Consider the following 24,593-nt stretch of genomic DNA (forward strand, 5'->3'; position numbering starts at 1 on the left):
TCATTGAATGAACAGTTTACTATTAGTTCATGTGAAGCGGATTTAAAAAGTGGCAACCAAAATGGCTGAATTTCAACAAAACAAAACAACCGCTTTGGTATGAGTATTATTTCTAACTCTTTAAAAAAATGTTCCAATTGTACATTAATTGAAATCTTTTCTGACCTTAAAATATTACAATTTAATGGCCATTGGATTGTCTCTTGTTGCTTTTTAGAGATTTAACCTTAGGTTTTTAATTCAAGGTAACATGACTGTTTATTTCAGGGGTTTTCCATTAGCTCATTTACAGAGAAAGACAAAGTATTTGATTTCCTGATGATTTTATGCATTTGCCCACTGACAAAGAAGTGATCAGTTTATAAAATTATTGGTAGGTTAATTTGAAAAGTGAGAGACAGAATAGCAACATATAAAATCCAGAAAAACTTTTCAAATAAGTTATGAATTGATTTGCATTTTACATGAAAAAGTGTTTAATTCTCTATTGATCAGCCAAATTTCTGACTCCTAGGTGTCATTTATACAGGTAAGGAACTAAGATTTGGAGAACTCTCTTAAAGGGAGTGCTCCTAATCTCAGTTTATTACCTGTACAAGAGGCATATGTCCACAAAAGTCACCAAGAAATCGATTGGTATCACACTAAGCCTTGATTGACTGAATTCCTGCAGAATACGCAAGGTCCCGCTCCACAAGAAAGCACATGTACAGGACCGTCTGAAGTTTGCCAATAAACGTTTGAATTATTTAGAGGTTCATTGGCAAACTTCAGACAGGCCTGTGCTTTCTTGAGCAGGTGGACCATGTGGGCACAGAAGGATTTCAGTTCTTCATGACATACTGTGTTACCAACTGTTTTCTTGGTGACTATGGTCCCAGCTGCATTCACATCATTCACAAGATCCTCCCTGGTAGTTCTAGGCTGATTATTTACCATTTTCATGAATAGTGAAACGCCATGAGGTAAGATCTTGCATGAAGCCCTCTGCTAAGGGAGGTTGACAGTTATTCTATGTTTCTTCCATTTTGAAAATAATTTTACCAACTGTTGTAAACTTCTCACCAAACTGCTTTTTGTTGGTCTTGTAGCCCATTCCATCTTTGTGTAATTCTACAATCTTGTCCCTGACATCCTTGGACAGCTCTTTATCTTGGCCATGGTGGAGAGTTTGGAATCTGATTAATTGCTACTGTGGGCCGGTCTCTTTTATACAGGTAACAAGCCAAGATTAGTAGCACTCCCTTTAAGAGAGTTCTCCTAATCTCAGCTCGTTACCTGTATAAAAGACACCTGGGAGCCAAAAACCATAATGACCGGATGAAATACTTATTTCATACTTTTATTTGAAATGCATTTTTCTATATTTTATTTGTTGTTATTCTGTCTCTCACTGTTCAAATAAACCCACCATTCAGATTATAGATTGATCATTTCTTTGTCAGTGGGCACGCATACAAAATCATCAGGGGATCATACTTTTTTCATTAACTGTGTATGAAATCGTGGGAAATGCCTTTAATAAAAAAAAATATTCTTCCCTGAATTAAAACCTAGGGTTAAATTTCTAAAAAGCAACAGCGGACAAGCAAATGGTAACATTTTGAGGTCAGAAAAGATTTCTGCTAATGTATGATTGGGACATTTGTTTCAAGGCCTCAAGGTGTTAGAGATAATACACATACCAAAGCAGTTTCCTTACCACTTTCTCAGACACCTACACAATCTGTTAGGAGGACACATTTTTGTTGTCATGATGAATAAGCAAAATAACACAGCTAACATCTGGATATGTACCCAGAACAGTGAAAATGTTTCCTAAAATATCCCTCTACTTTTGCAGGAAAAGAAAATGCAGACATCATATAAGTTTCCTTTCTTATCAAATATGAGTAGGCTAGTAAACACAAATTATCAATGAGAAATTTAGACAGTGTTTTGCAATTTTTGATGAAATAGGAAACTTCTTTTGGAAGGGACAGTTTTGGTCATTTGCCAAATGACTGGTCATTTGAAAAGCTCCGTAAGACAGTCCAAAATGGAGGTACCATACAGTGTCCTATAGCTAGATAGGATGGACTCCATGCAGTCTCAGTAGTCAATAGACTTATATAACATTTTCTTACAGAGATATTATGTTCTAGAAGATTTTTTCCTTGGGAAGCTCTATATTACAGTGCCATATGGAGGCACTATACAGTGTCCTTTGGCTACATAGGATATATTCCATGTACACGGCTGTAACATGGTTGACTCTGGTCAATAGACTTGAATAATTTAATACTGGGTTCCAATTTTAAACAATTTGTTTGGTCTTTATGTTTTAAAACTAAGGAAGATAAACCTTATAAAGATATTACAAAAACATTTTTTCTCAGATTTCAAAAGTGAAACAATGACACAAAATTGTAAGTGATTAACCCCTTAAGGACTCAGGGTTTTTCCATTTTTGCACTTTCGTTCTTTTTGCCTTAACTTTGAAAAATCATAACCCTTTCAATTTTCCACCTAAAAATCCATATTATGGCTTATTTTTTGCATCACCAATTCTACTTTGCAGTGACATTAGTCAAAAATTCACGGCGAAACGGAAAAAAAAATCATTGTGCGACAAAATCGAAGAAAAAACGCCATTTTGTAACTTTTGGGGGCTTCCGTTTCTACGCAGTGCATATTTAGGTAAAAATTATACCTTATCATTATTCTGTAGGCCCATACGGTTAAAATTATACCCTATCTATATAGGTTTGATTTTGTCGTACTTCTGGAAAAAATCATAACTACATGCAGGAAAATTTATAGGTTTAAAAATGTCATCTTCTGACCCCTATAACTTTTTTATTTTCTACGTACAGGGTGGTATGGGGACTAATTTTTTGCGCTGTCATCTGAAATTTTTATCGGTACAATTTTTGTTTTAATCAGACTTTTTGATCACTTTTTATTCATTTTTTAATGGTATAAAAAGTGACCAAAATACGCTTTTTTGGACTTTGGAATTTTTTTTACGTGTACGCCATTGACCGTGCGGTTTAATTAGTTATATATTTTTATAGTTTTGACATTTACGCACGCGGCAATACCACATATGTTTATTTTTATTTACACTTTTATTTTTTATATGGGAAAAAGTGGGTGATTCAAACTTTTATTAAGGAAGGGGTTAAATTACCTTTATTAATACTTTTTTTAACTTTTTTTTTGCAGTGTTATAGGTCCCATAGGGACCTATAACACTGCACACACTGATCTCTTACACAGATCACTGGCGTGTATTAACACGCCTGTGATCAGTGTTATCGGCGCTTGACTGCTCCTGCCTGGATCTCAGGCACAGAGCAGTCATTTGTCGATCGGACACAGAGGAGGCAGGTAAGGGCCCTCCCGGTGTCCTGTAAGCCATTTGGGATGCCGCGATTTCACCGCGGCGGTCCCGAACAGCCCGACTGACTAGCCGGGATACTTTCACTTTCGCTTTAGAAGCGGCGGTTCCCCTTGACCGCCGCTTCTAAAGGGTTAATACCGCACATTGCCGCGATCGGCGATGTGTGGTGTTAGCCACGGGTCCCGGCCATTGATGAGCGCCAGGACTGGCGCGATGTGATGTGATGTGACCCTGCTTCATATCGCGGGAGTCGGCGCAGGACGTAAATATATGTCCTGCGTCGTTAAGGGGTTAAAGAAAATCTATTTTAAGGAAAGCTAAAAAATTTTTGTCCCATGACTGATTTTAGCTACATTATATTTCTATAAAAATGAACCAGATAAATGACTAGGAGTGTTCGAGTTGTTAGATATCTACGTATAACCACAGTGCGTCACAATTGTTATTGTGCATCCCACTGTAACAGATTTGTGGTGATGAAAAAGCAGTGGCAAAAGCTATTTATAAGCAATGTCTGACGTCTCGACGAAACAGAAAAAAAAAAAACATGTAATTTACATTCACAAAACAAGGTATCATTATTAGCAGTTTAAAATGTACGTGTCAAAACACCTGCATAATAAGATGTTGTAATGAATATTACCACTTCTTTACCCAGGAAGGCACAATGCTCGGGATAATCATGTCAGTAACGTTTTAAGATGTTATATGCTGATACAGTATGTAAACTTGTGCAAACAAATTTATTTGTACAATTTCTTTTCAGCTTGGGTAAATTTTTTGAAAAAAAAAAAAACAAAGATATAAATAAAGCTACTGTATAAAAAGGTAATTTTTAATTTTCTGTTAATTTATTAGGATCTGGAAATAGCAGCCCAGAAGTAAGAACAAATGCACTGTAACTGCAATGAATATTATTTAATTGATGTAAGCGTCTCCTGCAATGTAAGTTCATAGTAAACCACTGTGATTTCACACTGAAATAATTATCATTAGGCTAAGACACACATACACAAGAATAAAAATATACTTTCCGGGTATGTGATCTCACCTTTGTGGACTCTTATAGTTCAGTGTAAACACCCATTGTAAGAGAAACTACTTCAGTTCATTATGAGAACAATATCAATTTGCATTTTGTTTAATGATCGCAGAATACATTAAGTCATGCTGCGAAGAAATATTTGCATCACTATTAGATAGGAAATTAATTTAAGGTAGTATATGAAATGATTTAAAAAAAAAGCATTAATAATAAGTGCAATATTTAAATAACAAATAACCGTTATTTATAATTTTTTTCTATCTTTTTACATTTCTTTTTTGTTAAAACACTTTTTGACATTTTTGAAATGTAATAACTAACATCACTCAAAAAAATTATAATTGAAATGATTCAAATGACAATAATAAATTGATTAATCAATAAAATTCCTAACGACAATTCGTTAGACATTTGAATAACAAAATGAATGTAATATTTCTCATTGCAAATTTCCATCTGCCATCTCAGTTATTTAATTTAATGTAATTGTTATGATAATTGGTCATTTTGTTAACATATATATATATATTTATATATATATATATATATATTTATTTATATTTAGTAATACTTATTTAGATGAAAATTGAAAATAGGACAAATGAGCTGACTAAATATGCTATGTCCTAATTGTATAATAATATGATAAATTGGATCTATAGAAATAAAATAGTATACCTTGACAATCCTAATGAGGGTTTTAAGCTGATAGATATGAAGCTGTAGGTCCATACGGTCAGTGAGCCATGTACAAACAACATTCATTGAGCTGGTGTACCATTGCTGAAAAACAGATAAAAGTTCTCCAGACATAAAGTAAGAACAGTAACAAGAGGTTGGACACTTACAGTTATGATTTTTTCTTTTTACAAAAAATTACACTTTTAAACACATATTAAACACATTTCTAAAAAGAGTAAACAAAATGTGCAGTTATACATATTAAAAAATAAATACAAACCGAAGACTTTAAACATGCAACACAAAAATAAAACTTACCTTTTTCTAGGAGTATATATGTAAGAATATAAAAAGCTATGCTACAATAGTCTGTCTTCAAGAGGAAACACAAAGGCATATATAGTTGCCACGTTATAATATATTCTATGGGTGTTTGTTTTTCAGAATGTTGGATACGACCTAAAGCGGAATAACTTACTGCACTTTGCATATCCAATGTGTTATCAATTTGCTTTAAATTACAAGAATATTAACAGAACACATACACATACAAATGAGCTTTGATCAAGCTGTTGAAATAATTCTTCCCTCTAAGAGGGTTAATTTTGCTTCTTGCCTGTGAAAAATGCTTGAAGCTGTGTCACTGCAGACTGCCACCCCTGCAGAGCAAGATGTCTCTTGAGCAATGCACTTCTAAAATACTGTTTAGAGATTCATATTTCATTTCCACTTAGCAACACCAAAATAGTGTTATCATTCATCAACCTGCACAATGAGCTTATATAAAAAAATTATATATATTTTTGCTGAAGATACAATGAAATACAAATTAAAATTACTGCTTTAGATCAATCCATCTATGCACATTGATGTATTATATAAACTGTATTACAGTATTATAAAATCTAAAAATGCTATTTATACAATGCAATATAGTATTGTATTAAAATATGATACTATAGTCCAATGCATGCGTGTATATATAAGCTGATTTAGTATAAAACTGGGTTCACACAGACCAAAATTTGGCACATATTTTATTTTACAAGCTGTTTTGTGGCATTTTCGCAGGATATCCGTGCAGAAAATACAACACGCATGGAAAACTTTAGGTTGTGTGAGCCCAGCCCAAGGGTTTTCTTTTACATGAATTTCATTTATGGCCGCATTTTACGATGTTTTTTTTTTTTTTTTCAATTACGACAAAAAAAGGAGCAAAAATTGTGTCCGTAAACAAAATAAAATCTGATTTTTTTTTTATGCAGTCAGAACATGTCCTAATACTAAATAGTGTATAATTCGAATATAGAAATATCACTGGTTGGATAATATTATGGTATAATTAATATTAAGCATTTATTCTTTAGAGGAGAAAAACTTGTTCACCCGAACATGAGATGGAACAACTATGGTTTGGGTTGAAAGAAAAGTTTTTGAAAGGTTTCTCTGAATGTATACTGAAGACACTAATGTACAGAATTTCTATACCATCACGTATGTCTCCTATTGATTTACAATAAAAGTAAGCTGTCATTCTTGACTATTGTGGTGAGCCAAAAAAATTTAATAAATAAATCTGTCCAATAGTTAATATAAAAGTATACTGCTATATATTAGCCAAACATATGCCATTCATTTGCCATACATTTGGTTAGTGACATATGACAAACATAGGAGCCCAAATGTGGTGTGTACCTAGCCTAACTCTAACACCAACTAATTGTGAACATTGTTGGTGACAGATGAAAAAAATCTGAATGTAATATAAAAACTGTTACTACATCAATCATGTGGAATAGTTACAATATACAAGATACCGTATATACTCAAGTATAAGCCGACCCAAAAATAAGCCGAGGCCCCTAATTTCATCCCAAAAACCAAGGAAAAGTTATTGACTCGACTATAAGCCTAGGGTGGGAAATACATCATCCCCCCCCCTGTCATCATCCAGACCCCTGTCATTAACACCCCTTCATCATCACCGCCTGTCAATCCCTTCTCAGTGGTCTTCAACCTGCGGACCTCCAGATGTTTCAAAGCTACAACTCCCAGCATGCCCGGACAGCCAATGGCTGTCCGGGCATGCTGGGAGTTGTAGTTTTGCAACATCTGAAGGTTGAAGACCACTGATAAGGGATTGACAGGTGGAGATGGACGGCCGGGACCATCCCCTCACAGCTAAAGCCAAAAACGTTTTTTTTGTTCACTCAAGTATAAGCCGAGGGGGGCGTTTTCAGTACGAAAAATCGTGCTGAAAAACTAGGCTTATACTCGAGTATACATGGTAATCACATCATAAGTAAGCAACTCTGCCAGCAAATTAATCAAATATACGTAGAATCAAGAAATACATATCCACTTATCCAGTTTTTGTTCCGAGAACAATATTTATCATTGACGTACAGGACAAATAGTCCATGATGACAATATAGTAGTCAATGATGTGAAGATCCTAATTGAATATACCAAAAGGTATAACAAATAATAACATTGACAGATATTGACAATTCATTGACAGCACTCTAATAATAACTACTGAGAGTGGTTGCCAGTTTCCGATGAAATATTCTAAGTGAATAGGACCTCCATCTATTAGCCAGGGTGGAGAGCAGCTACAAAGAGTGTGTCTTGGTGGATATTTGTCATCTCCATGAAAATGGCAGATCTGTTGCCAGTAGTATCATAGATAAGTATATACCCCACAATCCCACAAACATCTATAGGTTATTACTTAGAGACTTAGGGCACCGTCACATATCTGACAATCCGATTCAGTGACAAGCCACAACTGATGTGACAACTGATGGCTATGGGCCCAGCGCCCAGTATTTTCTGCAGGCCCAAAAAAGGAACGCTGCAAGAAGCATTCCCCTATCCGGAAAGTCAAACAATCTGGCATCCCAGTTGAGGTGCCGGATAATTTTAAACTTGTTTTAATGAATGGAATCAGTTCGATAATCAGTTTCTGAAAACCTGAGCTGGATCACCAAATATATGTGACCCTTAGAGCATCATGGACAATGACACACCCAAGTTACATTACTAAGTTAATATGAGATTGAAAGAACATGGATGCTTTGTTTCAGAAACTGCACCAATCATGTCCATGGGCTGGTTCTGATACTGCAACTCAGATTCTTACAATATTGGGTTTCAGTGTCATACCGTACGGATTGTCCACTGCGCCTATGTAAACAATCTGAAGGCCACAATATCCCAGGCTGCTTAATTCTTCTTATTGTCAGGGGTTCCAAAGATATCCTCACAGATCAAATGTTGGTGGTTTATATTACAGATCAATTGTAATTTATTTCCCCCCCATAGTGGAATATGATAATGACTTAATAGATATGTTGGTCTGTTGTCTACTACTACATTTTTTATCAAGAAATATTCTCAGCCCAGCTGGACACCTGACACAAATGACAAAAATCCTCTTAGGACAATGAGCATAAAGCTACTTTAAGATATATAATACATACAAAAGAATAGGGAAGTATATGATTCATTGGTGTTGTGCTTTGCAGCACTGTAGTTTCAGACAAATAAAATCCCCGTTCTGATTTTGATGAGATCAGTGCACTTAAACTGATGAAATAATCTTTCTATCAAACTACAGTCCGCACCCTGCAGGGCAGAGGCAGTAAGGTGTGAGGCACATTATTAGGGGTCACCACATTAGCTTTTTCTTACAGTGTGGTAAATTTATAAAGGGTCATAATATAATTTGACATTTCCTTCATGGTAGAGAAGAATTAAGCCATTCGAATAAGTTTGTTCCTTGTCTATGAGATTGGAGCAGGTGTTTTACTACAAGCATAAATCCTTCATTTAGATCCTTTGTAATAGCCTCTGGTGACCATTAACAAATTATGGAGATCGGAGGAAGAGGGGGGAAATCTACATTTTATTCTTTATTTTCTCATTAATAGCTATTTATCGTCTGTCAAATCGGCCACCATGGTCTGAAGTTTGCTCAATTTCAACTGCATGCTTGGTACAAATGGCTGTTTCAGCAATATATGTGTACATAACTAAACACACGTGGAGAATACAATCAGTTTTGCCAAAACTACCCTTCTGGGCAAGCCTCCTGAAAAATCCTCTTGCCAGAGACATCCACCTTACAGTTTTAGAAGCACTGGTATTTTAGAAATAGCATAAACTAGGTTTAATACTTATGCCGCCATAGATAAAAAAAAGATGCCTTACTGACAATGATGGCTGCTTACCGAAGACAAGGTAGCATTTATCCAATCTTTCTAGCAAAGTAGTGCATGCCATGATATTGGAATATTACACTTGGATGGTTGAATGTTACCTTTCATTCTCTCTTGTCTACCTATTGGATTAGTTTAGGACTTACAGGATATGGTTTAATGAAGATTACAATAGTTTAGCTATGGCGCTAATTGTACTATTGTACTATTTATCATCTATCCCCAATGATAAATGCCCATTCTCGCTTTTGGTGTCCATTTTCACATGTGGCATTTTTTAAGCTATAGATACACTCCTAGTCAGTGCTGTTTTCCATGCAGTTTAAGAATCCTCAATATGTAGAGGTAAATAATGGTCCTGCACACAGGGGGCCATGTGGCAGTATGGACACTCCATACACCAGTGAGAAAAAAGTCTACGGTACTCTGGTCTAGATTAATTTTGTATTTTTTATTGCACATAAAGGGAAGGTAGGCAAAACAAGTGACTGGTGCTATAGTACTCTTTTCCAGTCTGCACATAAGAGGTGGAAGATATCAAGTGCAACATTTCGGTCTGTACAGGACTTTTGTCAAGCCATATCTGGGGGTGGCAAATAAATGTGCATATACTGCTTTAAGCAGGAAAAGTTCCCCAATATTTAGGTTCCAGTAGAGATCCATCATAGTGGTGGAGGGCTGGTGGCTTGTATTGGTGCCAGTAGAGGTTCTGTGTCACTATAGAATAAGGCTGAGCAGAGCTTGTACAAGATGGCTTGCACTTGGCTAAAATGATTGAAAATCAAGAAAAAATATTACTATCTGAATTAGAACATGAAAGTATAATCTGAGATTTTACAGGAAGTTCCTATAACAGAACCCCCACTTATAGGTTTCTAACATTAATACTTTAATAATAAGTTCTAAAGATATTTCCATAAAGGTCAACTATTGTAGCATAAGAGGTTAAAGTATCTACAGCTGCTGAGGAAAAGAAATACATATATTTACACCACCAACTATTTTTTTTTTCTATACCGGATATTCATTTCCAGCAGGGGAGGGCTGCATTATGATACATAACACATAACAAACTTGTCTCTGAATATATAAATTGCAAAAATTGATATGAATAAATCTTCACGCAACACACTGGCTGGCGGCACATTTTTGTATTAACTGTGCTAAAGCCTCTTACTTCCAAGGAGATGGTGTCATTACACATACCCCATAACATCTGCAAACCCCCTGTTTCATTTTGTTAGGTCTCAATCGAAACATGACCTCTTTGCTCTTTGCCATGAACCTGTAGTTCACACTCGTACTTTACAGGAAGCGGCAGCACACCCCAGGGGTGCTGCAAACAGAATCGTGTAAACCAGATGCAGCGCGGAGCCTTAATGCACCTGAAGCTGTTGTATTCCTCATTCAGAAGCTTATATACTTGTAGATTAAGGTCCCTTCAGCTTTTGAACAGAGGGGGACAAAACCAGGAATGCTCATAGGGCTGAGATGTCAGCGGGGAGGCTGAGGGATTACAAGAAACCTGGGACTCTGCCTCTTTCTGCCTTTGCTAGTAGTTTTTTTTGTATGTGAACAAGTGCTACACAACAGATTGAAGCTGGTATAAAGGCCTGAGACTGTGCAAGAGTGTCACGCTGTGCCTCAGCTGTGCTTGCAATTAGCAATAAGCATGAAATCATTATTGTTGTAGGAGCTGATGGCAATCTGAAGTGACAAGTTTTACAAGGGAAGTTCTGGTGGGGATGTTTGAGGAAGCCTTTTTTTTTTCCTTCTTATTTTTCTACAGTCTCGTAAGAGTCTTGCATAGTCAATTCTTTCTATCTCATTATATTTTTAGGTGTTTACTTTTTTATTTCGACTCTCTGGAATCTGTGGAAAAATAAAATCCAAAAACATTCCCCTCAAATTAGCAAAGAAATTCTTGTTAAGGGGCAAGAGATTAAGTGTACAAAATGACTCAGCAGGTGACTTTTGGGTGGATCTGGGGGTTGAGAAGTCTTTAAAATGAACTACAAGACATTTTATGCTTCTGACAAAAGGACAAAGTAATCCTACCTGCTTGCTTTAACCACTCTTGTTTGTCTATTATTATGTGCTTTAATGCTCATGAGAACACAACTATCGCTGATACGACTCAATTTCCATAGTAACTCACACGAGTGACCCCGATGTCAGCTCCGGCTTCACAAATCCGACCAATCCAAGCATTTCAAATCTCTTTAAAGCTTGAGACAGATATTACCAGGCAAAACTTTTCAGGGGGCTGAGCTCTTTGTTGGGAAATATGGGTTTGTTTGCAGATTCTTAAAGGAGTCGCCTTTCAGGCTGTAACTTTTCTTTATTTTAATTGAATGTATCTAGGGATTGCAAAGCAAACACTGTAATAATACTGAATCCCTATGTACACAAGAGGAGTTTAGTACAAGGTTTAGACCACTTTTGCACAAAAGTATTTTGGTCAGTATTTTACATAAAGAGGAACAAATCTTTCTATAACATATTTTCTGTCTGTTTGTTCTTCATTTAGTTTGACTTACAAATAGGATGTAGAATACTGACAATTTAATGCCATAGAAAAGTGTCTTCTAAGCTACTTCTAAGTAATTGAAGGTAATTCTCAAATTATCCACACAATACAAGACCAAATCAAAATACTAGACAACATACTAAAATATGAAACAATGTAATTATCTGTTTAGTCTATTTTGATATACTGAAATACTGTTTTAAATGTTTTTTTTTCTCAATCTTTATAACTCAATTTGAGGCTTAGATTATACCATGTCTGTTGCACATGGTTGGTATATAAACCAAGAAAATTTCCTAATGTCTATGCTATTTTTCTCATAGACTTTAATTTTTTGGCAAGAATTTAAGCATACAGTATGATGTGTCTCATAAACGAAATTGAAAAGTATACTTAACTTAAAGGGGTACACTGGTAGAAACTTTTTTTTAAAAAATAAACTGGTGCCAAAAAGTTAAACAGATTTGTAAATTACTTCTATTAAAACATCTGAATCTTTTCAGTACTTTTTAGCAGCTGTTTGCTACAGAAGAAAATCTTTATTTTTTGAATTTCTTTTTTGTGTTGTCCACAGTGCTCTCCGCTGACACCTGATGCCTATATTAAGAACTGTCCAGAGCAGGAGAAATTCCCATAGCAAACCTATGCTACTCTGGACAGTTCCTGACATGGACAGAGGTGTCAGCAGAGAGCACTGTGGACAACACAAAAATAAATTCAAAAAGTAAAGAATTTCCTCTGTAGCATACAGCTGCTAAAAAGTACTAAAAGGATTAATATTTTTTAATAGAAGTAATTTACAAATATGTTTAACTTTCTGGAAACAGTTCATTTAAAAAAAAAAGTTTTCCACCGGAGTACCCCTTTAATGCTTTTCAATACAACTGGATACAAAAAACAATGGCAAACATATAAAACTATATAAGTGTAAGGTTCAGGGTTGCCATACTGCCATACTTATCTAGAAATAACGGGCAGCTGACGTTTTTTAATCACCAATTAAAAAATATTGTAATAAATTATAAAGATGATAGATGATATGTGTCAGAGATAGCAGCTTCTACTCAATTGTAAAATAATAAAATTACAATGATAATAATAATAATAATAATAAAAAGCAGCAACAACAATATAAATACTAATCTGTCTCAGCAACTAAAGCTTCAAAAAAATCATAGACATATCAAATTTCTTTTCAAGGATGGTGGAAAAAAGGTCTCCTTTATTTTTATGGACTATGCTGGACTTTTTTAATGGTTGGCAATCTTGTTATAGTTACAAATGTCTGGAAAAATGTTTAGCAGGCCCGTTTAAAACTGTCCTACTAAATGCAATAGGTGTAAAAAATATATTGTATTGAAGTGTTTGTTACGCCTAGCGCTCACGGCGTCTCTCTCCCTGCAGCGCCCCGGTCAGTCCCGCTGACCGGGAGCGCTGCACTGACATGGCCGTCGGGGATGCGATTCGCACAGCGGGACGCGCCCGCTCGCGAATCGCATCCCAGGTCACTTACCCGTCCCGGACCCCTCCTGTCATGTGCTGGCGCGCGCGGCTCCGCTCTCTAGGGCGCGCGCGCGCCAGCTCTCTGAGACTTAAAGGGCCAGTGCACCAATGATTGGTGCCTGGCCCAATTAGCTTAATTGGCTTCCACCTGCTCCCAGACTATATCTGCTCACTGCCCCTGCACTCCCTTGCCGGATCTTGTTGCCTTGTGCCAGTGAAAGCGTTTAGTGTTGTCCAAGCCTGTGTTACCTGAACTCCTGCTATCCATATTGACTACGAACCTTGCCGCCTGCCCCGACCTTCTGCTACGTCTGACCTTGCCTCTGCCTAGTCCTTCTGTCCCACGCCTTCTCAGCAGTCAGCGAGGTTGAGCCGTTGCTGGTGGATACGACCTGGTTGCTACTGCCACAGCAAGACCATCCCGCTTTGCGGCGGGCTCTGGTGAACACCAGTAGCCTCTTAGAACCGGTCCACCAGCACGGTCCACGCCAATCCCTCGCTGACACAGAGGATCCACTACCAGTAAGCCGAATCGTGACAGTAGATCCGGCCATGGATCCCGCTGAGGTGCCGCTGCCAAGTCTCGCTGACCTTACCACGGTGGTCGCTCAGCAATCGCAGCAAATTGCCCAACAAGGACAGCAGCTGTCGCAGTTGACCGCCACGTTACAGCAACTTCTGCCTCTGCTAGAGCAGCAACCATCTCCTCCGCCAGCTCCTGCACCTCCTCCGCAGCGAGTGGCCGCTCCTAGCCTCCGCTTGTCCCTGCCGGACAAATTTGATGGGGACTCTAGACTCTGCCGTGGATTTTTGTCTCAGTGTTCCCTGCATATGGAGATGTTGTCGGACTTGTTTCTTACAGAACGGTCTAAGGTGGCGTTCGTAGTGAGCCTTCTTTCAGGAAAGGCCTTGTCTTGGGCCACACCGCTTTGGGACCGCAATGATCCTGCCACAGCCACAGTCCAGTCCTTCTTCGCTGAAGTCCGGAGTGTCTTCGAGGAACCAGCCCGAGCTTCTTCTGCCGAGACTGCCCTGCTGAACCTGGTCCAGGGTAATTCTTCAGTGGGCGAGTACGCCATCCAATTTCGTACTCTTGCTTCCGAATTATCATGGAATAATGAGGCTCTCTGCACAACCTTTAAAAAAGGCCTATCCAGTCGCATCAAGGATGTGCTGGCCGCACGAGAGATTCCTGCCAACCTGCAAGAACTTATCCATTTGGCCACCCGCATTGACATGCGTTTTTCTGAGAGACATCAAGAGCTCCGCCAGGAAAAAGACTTAGATCTCTGGGCACCTCTCCCACAGTATCCGCTGCAATCTACGCCTGGGCCTCCCGCCGAGGAGGCCATGCAAGTGGATCGGTCTCGCCTGACCCAGGAAGAGAGGAATCGCCGTAGGGAAGAAAATCTTTGTCTGTACTGTGCCAGTACCGAGCATTTCCTGGTGGATTGCCCTATTCGTCCTCCACGTCTGGGAAACGCACGCACGCACCCAGCTCACGTGGGTGTGGCGTCTCTTGGTTCAAAGTCTGCTTCTCCACGTCTCACGGTGCCCGTGCGGATTTCTTCTTCAGTCAACTCCTCCCTCTCAGCCGTGGCCTGCTTGGACTCTGGTGCCTCTGGGAATTTTATTCTGGATTCTTTTGTGAATAAATTCCGCATCCCGGTGACCCGTCTCGTCAAGCCGCTCTACATTTCCGCGGTCAACGGAGTCAGATTGGATTGCACCGTGCGTTACCGCACAGAACCCCTCTTGATGTGCATTGGACCCCACCACGAAAGGATTGAATTTTTCGTCCTCCCCAACTGCACCTCTGAGGTCCTCCTCGGTCTGCCATGGCTCCAGCTTCATTCTCCCACCCTTGACTGGACCACCGGGGAGATCAAGAACTGGGACTCTGCTTGCCACACGAGATGCCTCTCCCCCCCTCCCAGTCCCGTCAGGCAAGCCTCAGTGCCTCCTCATGGCCCACGTCCTTGTGTCACCCTGCCCCGTGCCAAGCTTCACCCTCTGCCCTCCCTCCCCATTCCCACTCCTGCTGTACTGCCTGCCTTTGAGGAAACCCTCCATTCACTCCCGGTGTCCTCGTCCCAGGTAAAGCAGTTGTCGGACAAAAAAAGGGGGAGACCTAAGGGGGGGGGGTACTGTTACGCCTAGCGCTCCGGGTCCCCGCTCCTCCCCGGAGCGCTCACGGCGTCTCTCTCCCTGCAGCGCCCCGGTCAGTCCCGCTGACCGGGAGCGCTGTACTGACATGGCCGTCGGGGATGCGATTCGCACAGCGGGACGCGCCCGCTCGCGAATCGCATCCCAGGTCACTTACCCGTCCCGGACCCCTCCTGTCATGTGCTGGCGCGCGCGGCTCCGCTCTCTAGGGCGCGTGCGCGCCAGCTCTCTGAGACTTAAAGGGCCAGTGCACCAATGATTGGTGCCTGGCCCAATTAGCTTAATTGGCTTCCACCTGCTCCCAGACTATATCTGCTCACTGCCCCTGCACTCCCTTGCCGGATCTTGTTGCCTTGTGCCAGTGAAAGCGTTTAGTGTTGTCCAAGCCTGTGTTACCTGAACTCCTGCTATCCATATTGACTACGAACCTTGCCGCCTGCCCCAACCTTCTGCTACGTCTGACCTTGCCTCTGCCTAGTCCTTCTGTCCCACGCCTTCTCAGCAGTCAACGAGGTTGAGCCGTTGCTGGTGGATACGACCTGGTTGCTACTGCCGCAGCAAGACCATCCCGCTTTGCGGCGGGCTCTGGTGAAAACCAGTAGCCTCTTAGAACCGGTCCACCAGCACGGTCCACGCCTATCCCTCGCTGACACAGTGGATCCACAACCTGTGAGCCGAATCGTGACAGTGTTATTCTCTTACTAGACATTCATATCTAAGAAGATAATAGGAGTTACACAAACTTGCTTTTCACTTGGAGGGGAGTCACAGAAACAGTGGAACATAGACAGCTCGGATATTTCTGTAATCTTGTCCCCTTCCCTATTTAGTCTCAGCCTTGATGAAGCGGGCAGTGGCCACCTCACCAGACGGGACAGAAGGTCAGGGTACCTGTGGTTTGTTCCCAGACCTAGGACCCAAATATTTGGGCATATCCTGTGTCTAAACTGAAAATAAACCTTTAACTTTTTGAATGTAGCCCTTTTCCTGTGCCACAGGTCCCCCACCTCTTCCTGCTGTCTCAAGATATGTGATCACAGTAGTCAATTGCTAACTGCAGTGGGGACTTGTTCAGCGTGACATTCCCATTGCGGATCCTAATGAAGCTGGAAAGCATGAAAAGCTCTGAATTTTAAATATGAAGGTATTTTTGGCAGCTTCAGGTGTAACTTGGTTTAGAGGGATTAAGACTCTTTACATTTTATCATCACTAGTTAAAAATTTTAACGTTTTGGAAAAATATGTTATGGAATTACTAAAATAATAAAATTGACATCAATATACACATCCTATGGGTAATATAAATACTGCAATTAAAGGGGTACTCGGGCCCTAATACATCGTATCCCCTATCCAAAGGATAGGGGATAAGATGTATGATCACTGGGGTCCCACGCTGAGGCCCCCACAATCTGTCCTCCAGTGCTGTGGAGAGCTCACAAAGGTGTGTGCAATGACAGATTGCGGGGGTCCTCAGCGGCGGGACCCCCGCGATCATGCATCTTATCCCCTAAGATATATTAGGGCTGGAGTACCCCGTAAGTAACAAAAAGAAACCCCACAAAACTTGTTGAGTAAGAATAACAACTAACAGTTACTTATGAAAGGACTAAAGAGATGACTAATGAACTGGGCACAATGGGGGGATGTTTGTTCCTCATTCACTATGACTGGAAACATTCGCTGTATAAGGATACTGACTAAAATTGTCTACCTTTTAATTATAAGATGTTTTGCATTGTTTCTCCACTGTCATGACTCAAACCACAGTATTGCTATATTTTAATGTAAATGTTTATCGCACTACTAACTTCACCACATATCATATTATTAACCGACATGTGCAATAATAATAATACACTTCCAAACTCTAAAGGCAATGTTATGAGATGTGGGGCGTAGGCATTATGTGCACAAACATGGTCCATAAAACCTTCTGTGGCATTCCTGTACAGTAAGGAAAAGGAAAAGGCAACTATCTGCAGTACTGTATATTGTGGTTTATACTTAGTTTATAATTACTGTAAAGCCAGATCCCCATGCATTGTCTTTCTGTAGGACATGTGGTGGGTTTGTGCCAATATACTGTATCTACTTTGAAGAAGCAGAGCTGCAGTGTAAAGGGTAAATTAGGAACAGAGCAGAAACCTAAGGCTGGGATTACACTATGGAAATTCTGAGCGGAATTCCACTTTCAAATTTTGGTAGAAAATTCCGGTGCAGCAGTCCAATTGCTGTCAATGAGATTCTGTGTACATTACACATGCCAAAATGTCAGCGATGTAGCTTTTTCCGCTGAAATTCATCAAACCAGCAATGTCCGCACGGTCCTAATGCTGCTATCGGACTCTCCAGCCCAAATATTTCCAGCCAGAAATTCTGTAATGTGAACCCAGCCTTAGACTTTGACAAGAAGACTTAAGTCTACTTAGACTTCTTTTAGTTTATTGTAAAGTAACTTTTAGTAAATATGCAGCTGGGACCAATACAAGGAAAAGAAGAGTGCCACTACTCAAATGTGAGTGCGGGGAGCATATGAATGCATTAATAATGGTGCTACACTGTTACTGGGAAAGGAAATGGCACATTTAATGGGGTACTCCACTTATCGCCAAAGCATAGGGGATAAGATGTTAGATCGCAGGGGTCCCGTGATCTCTGGGTGATCTCCGCTGCGCACCCCTGTCATTCGGTGCATGTAGCGAACTCCGCTCCTTGCCTGATGACTGGTGATGCCAGCTGCCACGCCCCTCCATTCACGTCTATGGGAAGAGGTGTGACAGCTTATGTACTAGCCATCATGCCCCCTCCCATACACATGAATAGAGGGGGTGTGGCATCACGAACGCGGATGCTGCAAGCTTTCGTGTTCCGGATGCCGCCGCTGGCCTGGAGATCGTGAGGGTCCCCAGCGGGAGACCCCCGCTATCAGAAATGTTATCCTCTATCCTTTGGATAGGGGATAAGATGTTTAGAGCGGAGTACCCCTTTAAAGAGGGCTTAAGACTGACAATGCTAAAAGGGATGTATGTGGTTGGTACTTTTAGAGGGGCATGTAGCTGGAAGAGTTAAGGGGCGCATGGTTAGCACTATTAAAGGAGGATATAGCTAGTACTATAAGATGTGTGTGATATGTGATGTAAAGGAGGCACATGGCTGGTTTTGTTAAAGGGAAATATCAGCAGGAAATGTGAATCAATGTTAAAGGGAACATGTGGCTGCCGTTGTCATGCGGCAAGTAGACACAAAGGTAAGGGGACAGGCGACTGGCATTGTTAAAGAACAAGTATCTGGCACAGTTATGGGAGCACTCTGGCTTGTTATATTGCTTGGTGGCTGGCAGTTATATGATATACACCTTGGCTGGCACTAAAATAGGGTACTGTGTTTTGCACTTTTGTGGGGGTATTGTAATGATCTGAATGGCTTGACCCATGAGTGTGTCCCATGCACCAGCCTCATATTTTTGCTCCTGGATTGGACAGCCCATCCCCCAATGATCTCTTGCATGCATTCCTATTCTTAATGAAGATATATAAATAATAACACTATTTTTTTTAAAGATTTCACTGAAGTGAAAGCTTTTTTTGCTACTGTCACAGTACATGGTGTATATACAGTGAGTATTTAGAAATAAATTAAACACATTTATTAAAAAAAAGTGTAAAAATGCTGGCAGCTTTCCATTTGCAAAAATGATGTAACTTTTCTATAATGTGTGCCAAGTTCGCAAAATACAGCACATCTTTATCCATGCCAATAAAACTGCAGATGTTTTTATATATGTGCATCTATACATATATATAATTATGAGTTGAAATGTGGAATCTAATTTTGTGATTCGGGGCTGTTGATGTGATATTGGCAATAACTGTATTTTGGTCACAATTAAATGCACCTGTCTTGAAGGAAAACAGGGGTGTAAAAAAGCCGATGGCTAGAAAGTGCTTCTCATCACTATTCCGGCTATATCTTTTTTTTTTTTTTTTTATCTCTATAATTCTTTCTAGCACCAAGATATAAGCATTTCTTAAAATATGTAAACAAGGCTCAAAAGCTCAGGGGGTGATCAGGTAAGGGGGGGGGGGGGGCCCAGGTAAGTCCAGCTCACATCTTCTTAATCTAATAGCTGTAATCCAAATGGGATGGCTGGACAGAATCCTGATATCTAACCCTACCTACCCATAGACTTTTTTAAACCCTTGTTTATCTGCTGAAAGGTCCACTTTAATTGTTTCTGATCTTTAAACCCTTGGGGTCGGAGCCCCTTTTTGACCCTAAGGATGGGAGCATTTTTTGCAAATCTGACCACTGTCACTTTATGCATAATAACTCTGGGATGCTTTTATCTATAAATTTGATTACGAGATTGTTTATTCATGACATATTCTACTTTATGTATTTGGTAAATTTTTATCGATACTTGCATGGTGAAAAATTCCAAAATTTGATGAAAAAATTGAAAATGTTGCACTTTTCTAACTTTGAAGCTCTCTGCTTGTAAGGAAAACAGACATTTCAGATAAATTATATATTGATTCACATATACAATGGCCCACATGTATCATTGTCTTTAGACAGTTTTTTGTGTCTAAAAAAGGGCCAAAAAAGGCGCAATCAGGGTTTTTTGTGTCTTTTTTTGCCCTTTTTTGTTTACATATTTCTGCTGATTTTGAGTTGCAATGCACTGATTTTGAGTTGCAATCCACTGATTTTGGCAATACACATAATATAGAAGGGATTTATCATTGCACCTTTTTGTAAAAAGGAGCAGAAAAAGGCGCAAAGCCACTGAAAAGTCTCTAAAACTACACCAGCCCAGACATGGTGTAGCTTTTTGTATGTGTAGACAGAAATTTTAGAAAATGTGGACCTGCACAAAATTTATCAAAGCTCTTTTACCTTTTAATAAATTTGGTGCTCCTACACATTATCAGCACACAAAAAAAAAAGGTGCAAAAAAATGCTTCACTTGCACTGCAATGATAAATGTGGGCCGATATGTCTACTTTATGTTTGCATAAAGGGACCAGTTCAGTTTTGAAGTGGATTTGAACGGCCTTCATATTAGAAACACCCAATAAATGACCCCATCATAAAAACTTCACCCCTCAAAGTTTTCAAAATGACATTTAGAAAGTTTGTTAACCCTTTAGGTGTTTCACAGGAATAGCAGCAAAGTGAAGGAGAAAATTCTTGCATGTTCTTGTAAACCCAGTTTTTGAATTTTTACAAGGGGTAATAGGGGAAAGCCCCCCAAAATTTGTAACTCAATTTCTCTCGAGTAAGGAAATACCTCATATGTGTATGTGAAGTGCTCGGCGAGCACAGTAGAGTGCTCAGAAGGGAAGGAGCAACAATGGGATTTTGGACAGTGAGTTTTTCTGAAATGTTTTTTGAGGGGCATGTCACATTTAGGAAGCCCCTATGATGCCAGGACAGCAACAAAAAAAAACACACATGGCATACTATTTTGGAAACTACAACCCTCAAGGCACGTAACAAGGGGTCCAGTGAGCCTTAACACCCCACAGATGTTTGACAACTTTTCGTTAAAGTCTGATGTGTAAATGAATTTTTTTTTTTAACTAAAGTGCAGTTTTGTCCCCCAGATTTTTCATATTTACAAAGGGTAATGGGAGAAAATGCCCCCAAAATTTGTAACCCCATCTCTTCTGAATATGGAAATACCCATGTTAGGAAGTAAAATGCTCTGCGGGCGCACTAAAATGTTCAGAAGAGAAGTAACATTTGGCTTTTGGAAAGCAAATTTTGTTGAAATGGTTTCTGAGGGGCATGTTGCATTTAGGAAGCCCCTATGGTGCCAGAACAGGAAAAAAAAAACACATGGCATACTATTTTGGAAACAACACCCCTCAAGGAACGTAACAAAGGGTACAGTGAGCCTTAACTTCCCACAGGTGTTTGACGACTTTTTGTTAAAGTCGGATGTGTAAATGAATTTTTTTTTTACATTTTTACAAGGGGTAATAGGAGAAAATGCCCCCCCACATTTGTAACCCGATTTCTTCTGAGTATGGAAATAACCCATGTGTGGACGTCAAGTGCTCTGCTGGCGCACTACAATGCTCAGAAGAGGAGGAGCGCTATTGAGCTTTTAGAGAGAGAATTTTTTTGTAATGGAAGTCAGGGGCCATGTGCGTTTACAAAGCCCCCATGGTGCCAGAACAGTGGACCCTCCCCCACATGTGACCCCATTTTGAAAACTACCCACCTCACAGAATTTAATAAGGGGTGCAGTGAGCATTTACACCCCACTGGCATTTGACAGATCTTTGGAACAGTGGGCTGTGCAAATGAAATTTTTTTTCATTTTCACGGACCACTGTTCCAAAAATCTGTCTGACACCTGTGGGGCGTAAATGCTCACTGTACCGCTTATTACATTACATGAGGGGTGTAGTTTCCAAAATGGGGTCACATGTGGGGGGTCCATTGTTCTGGCACTATGGGGGCTTTGTAAACACACATGGCCTTCAATTCCGGACAATTTTTCTCTCCAAAATTCCAATGGCGCTCCTTCTCTTCTGAGCATTGTAGTGCACCCACAGAGCACTTTACATCCACATATGTGGTATTTTCTTACTCAGAAGAAATGGGGCTACCAATTTTTTGGGGCTTTTTTCCTATTTTCCCTTGTAAAAATAAAAAAATTAGGGTAACACCAACATTTTATTGAAATTTTTTTATTTTCTTAATTTTCCCATCCAACTTTAACGAAAATTTGTCAAACACCTGTGGGGTGTTAAGGCTCATTATACCCCTTGTTACGTTCCGTGAGGGGTGTAGTTTACAAAATGGGGTCACACGTGGGTATTTTTTTGGCGTTTATGTCAGAACCGTTGAAAAATCAGCCACCCCTGTGCAGATCACCAATTAAGTGTGCTCTCCTGAGCCCTGTTGTGCGCCCGCAGAGCATTTTACGCCCACATATGGGGTATTTCCTTACTCAGGAGAAATTATGTTACAAATTTTGGGGGCAAGTATGGGGCAACACCAGCATGTTAATGTAAATTTTTGTATTTGTTTAATTTTTATTGGGGGGACAGTGTAAGGGGGTGCATATGTAGTGTTTTACCCTTTATTATGTGTTAGTGTAGTGTTTTTAGGATACATTCGCACTGGTGCCGGTTTACGGTGAGTTTCCCGCTAGGAGTTTGCGCTGTGGCCGAAAATTTGCTGCAGTTCAAACTTGAAGCAGGAAACTCACTGTTACGCCGAGCGCTCCGGGTTCCCGCTCCTCCCCGGAGCGCTCACAGCGTTCTCCTGTTCGCAGCGCCCCGGTCAGCGCCCGCTGCACCCGCTGACCGGGAGCGCTGCGATAATGTCCCTAGCCGTGATGCGATCCGCGATGCAGGACGCGCCCGCTCGCGATTCGCATCCCGGCTCACTTGCCAGACTCGTTCCCCGTCTGTGCTGTCCCGACACGCGCGGCCCCGCTCCCTAGGGCACGCGCGCGCCGGCTCTTTAAGATTTAAAGAGCCAGTGCACTAATGTGCCTGGCCCAATCTGTCTGATTAGCCTCCACCTGCTCCCTGTCTATTTAACCTCACTTCCCCTTCACTTCCTTGCCGGATCTTGTTGCTATTGTGCCAGTGAAAGCGTTCCTTGTGTATCCCAAGCCAGTGTTCCAGACCTCTTGCCGTTGCCCCTGACTACGATCCTTGCTGCCTGCCCTGACCTTCTGCTACGTCCGACCTTGCTCTTGCCTAATCCCTTGTACCGCGCCTATCTCAGCAGTCAGAGAGGTTGAGCCGTTGCCGGTGGATACGACCTGGTTGCTACCGCCGCTGCAAGACCATCCCGCTTTGCGGCGGGCTCTGGTACCAGTAGTAACTTAGTACCGGTCCACATCAATCCCTCGCTGACACAGAGGATCCACATCCAGCCTGCCGAGTCGTAACACTCACTGTAAACCCGCCATTATGAATGTACCCTGTACATTCACATGGGGTTCGGGGGGGGGGGGGAGGGCAAACCTCCAGCTGTTTCAAAACTACAACTCCCAGCATGTACTGACAGAGCGTGCTTGCTGGGAGTTGTACTTTTGCAACAGCTGGAGGCACACTGGTTGGAAAACCTTCAGTTAGGTTCTGTTACCTAACTCAGTATTTTCCAACTAGTGTGACTCCAGCTGTTGCAAAACTACAACACCCAGCATGTACTGATCACCGAAGGGCATGCTGGGAGATTTAGTATGCAATTACAACTCCCAGCATGCTGAGACAGCTGTTTGCTGTTTGGGCATGTTGGGATTTGTAGTTTTGCAACAGCTGGAGGGCTGCAGTTTGGAGATCACTGTGCAGTGATCTCCAAACTGTGGCCCTTCAGATATTGCAAAATTACAAATCCCAGCATGCCCAGACAGCAAACTGCTGTCTGGGCATGCTGGGAGTTGTAATTTAGCAAGATCTAGAGAGCCACAGTTTAGAGATCACTGCACAGTGATCTCCAAACTGCTGCCCTCCAGCTGTTGCAAAACTACAAATCCCAGTATGCCCAAACAGCAAACAGTTGTCTGGCCATGCTGGGAGTTGTAGTTTTACAACATTTGGAGGGCTACAGTTTAGAGACCACTGTATAGTCTGCACCAGGGAGCAAGCCGCACGTCATCGCCGCCCGCTGCTGTTCGTCGCCCGATGCCACCGCCGATGTTAAGTGACCTCCGGCGCCGGTCACCTACGGTTCCCCTGCTCTGCCCGGATTACTGTGGGTGGGCAGAGTGGGAGAACCAAACTTTAACCCTCCCGTCCCAGATCTGCTATTGGTTGGTCGCTTCTGACTCACCAATAGCAGGGATAGGAGGGGTGGCACCCCTGCCACCTAACTCCTATCCCTTCAGGAGGACCGGGGGTGTCTTGGACACCCCCGATCCCCCTTCGTTTTCAGGTCACTGGAGACCGATATGACCCGGAATCGCCGCAAATCGCCGGTGTGAATTCAGTCTCAGGACCCCCCTGGGCATTGGCACAGGATGCCTACTGAATGATGTCAGCAGGCATCCTGTTCCGATCACCGCCCAGCGAGCTGCGGTGATCG

General features: G+C 41.0%; 1 protein-coding gene across 11 annotated transcripts in view; it reads right to left on the reverse strand.

The window, feature by feature from the left end:
- CADPS (calcium dependent secretion activator) overlaps positions 1 to 24,593 on the reverse strand; it is a 560,269-nt gene that overhangs the window by 13,576 nt on the left and 522,100 nt on the right. For all 11 annotated transcript variants that reach the window (XM_056524520.1, XM_056524514.1, XM_056524517.1 and 8 more), the window contains one exon: positions 5,109 to 5,213. In XM_056524520.1, coding sequence (XP_056380495.1) covers positions 5,109 to 5,213 — 105 coding nt within the window. The remainder of the gene's footprint in view (positions 1 to 5,108; positions 5,214 to 24,593) is intronic.

Source organism: Hyla sarda, chromosome 6 (assembly GCF_029499605.1).
Source record: "Hyla sarda isolate aHylSar1 chromosome 6, aHylSar1.hap1, whole genome shotgun sequence".
Classification (NCBI taxonomy): domain Eukaryota; kingdom Metazoa; phylum Chordata; class Amphibia; order Anura; family Hylidae; genus Hyla; species Hyla sarda.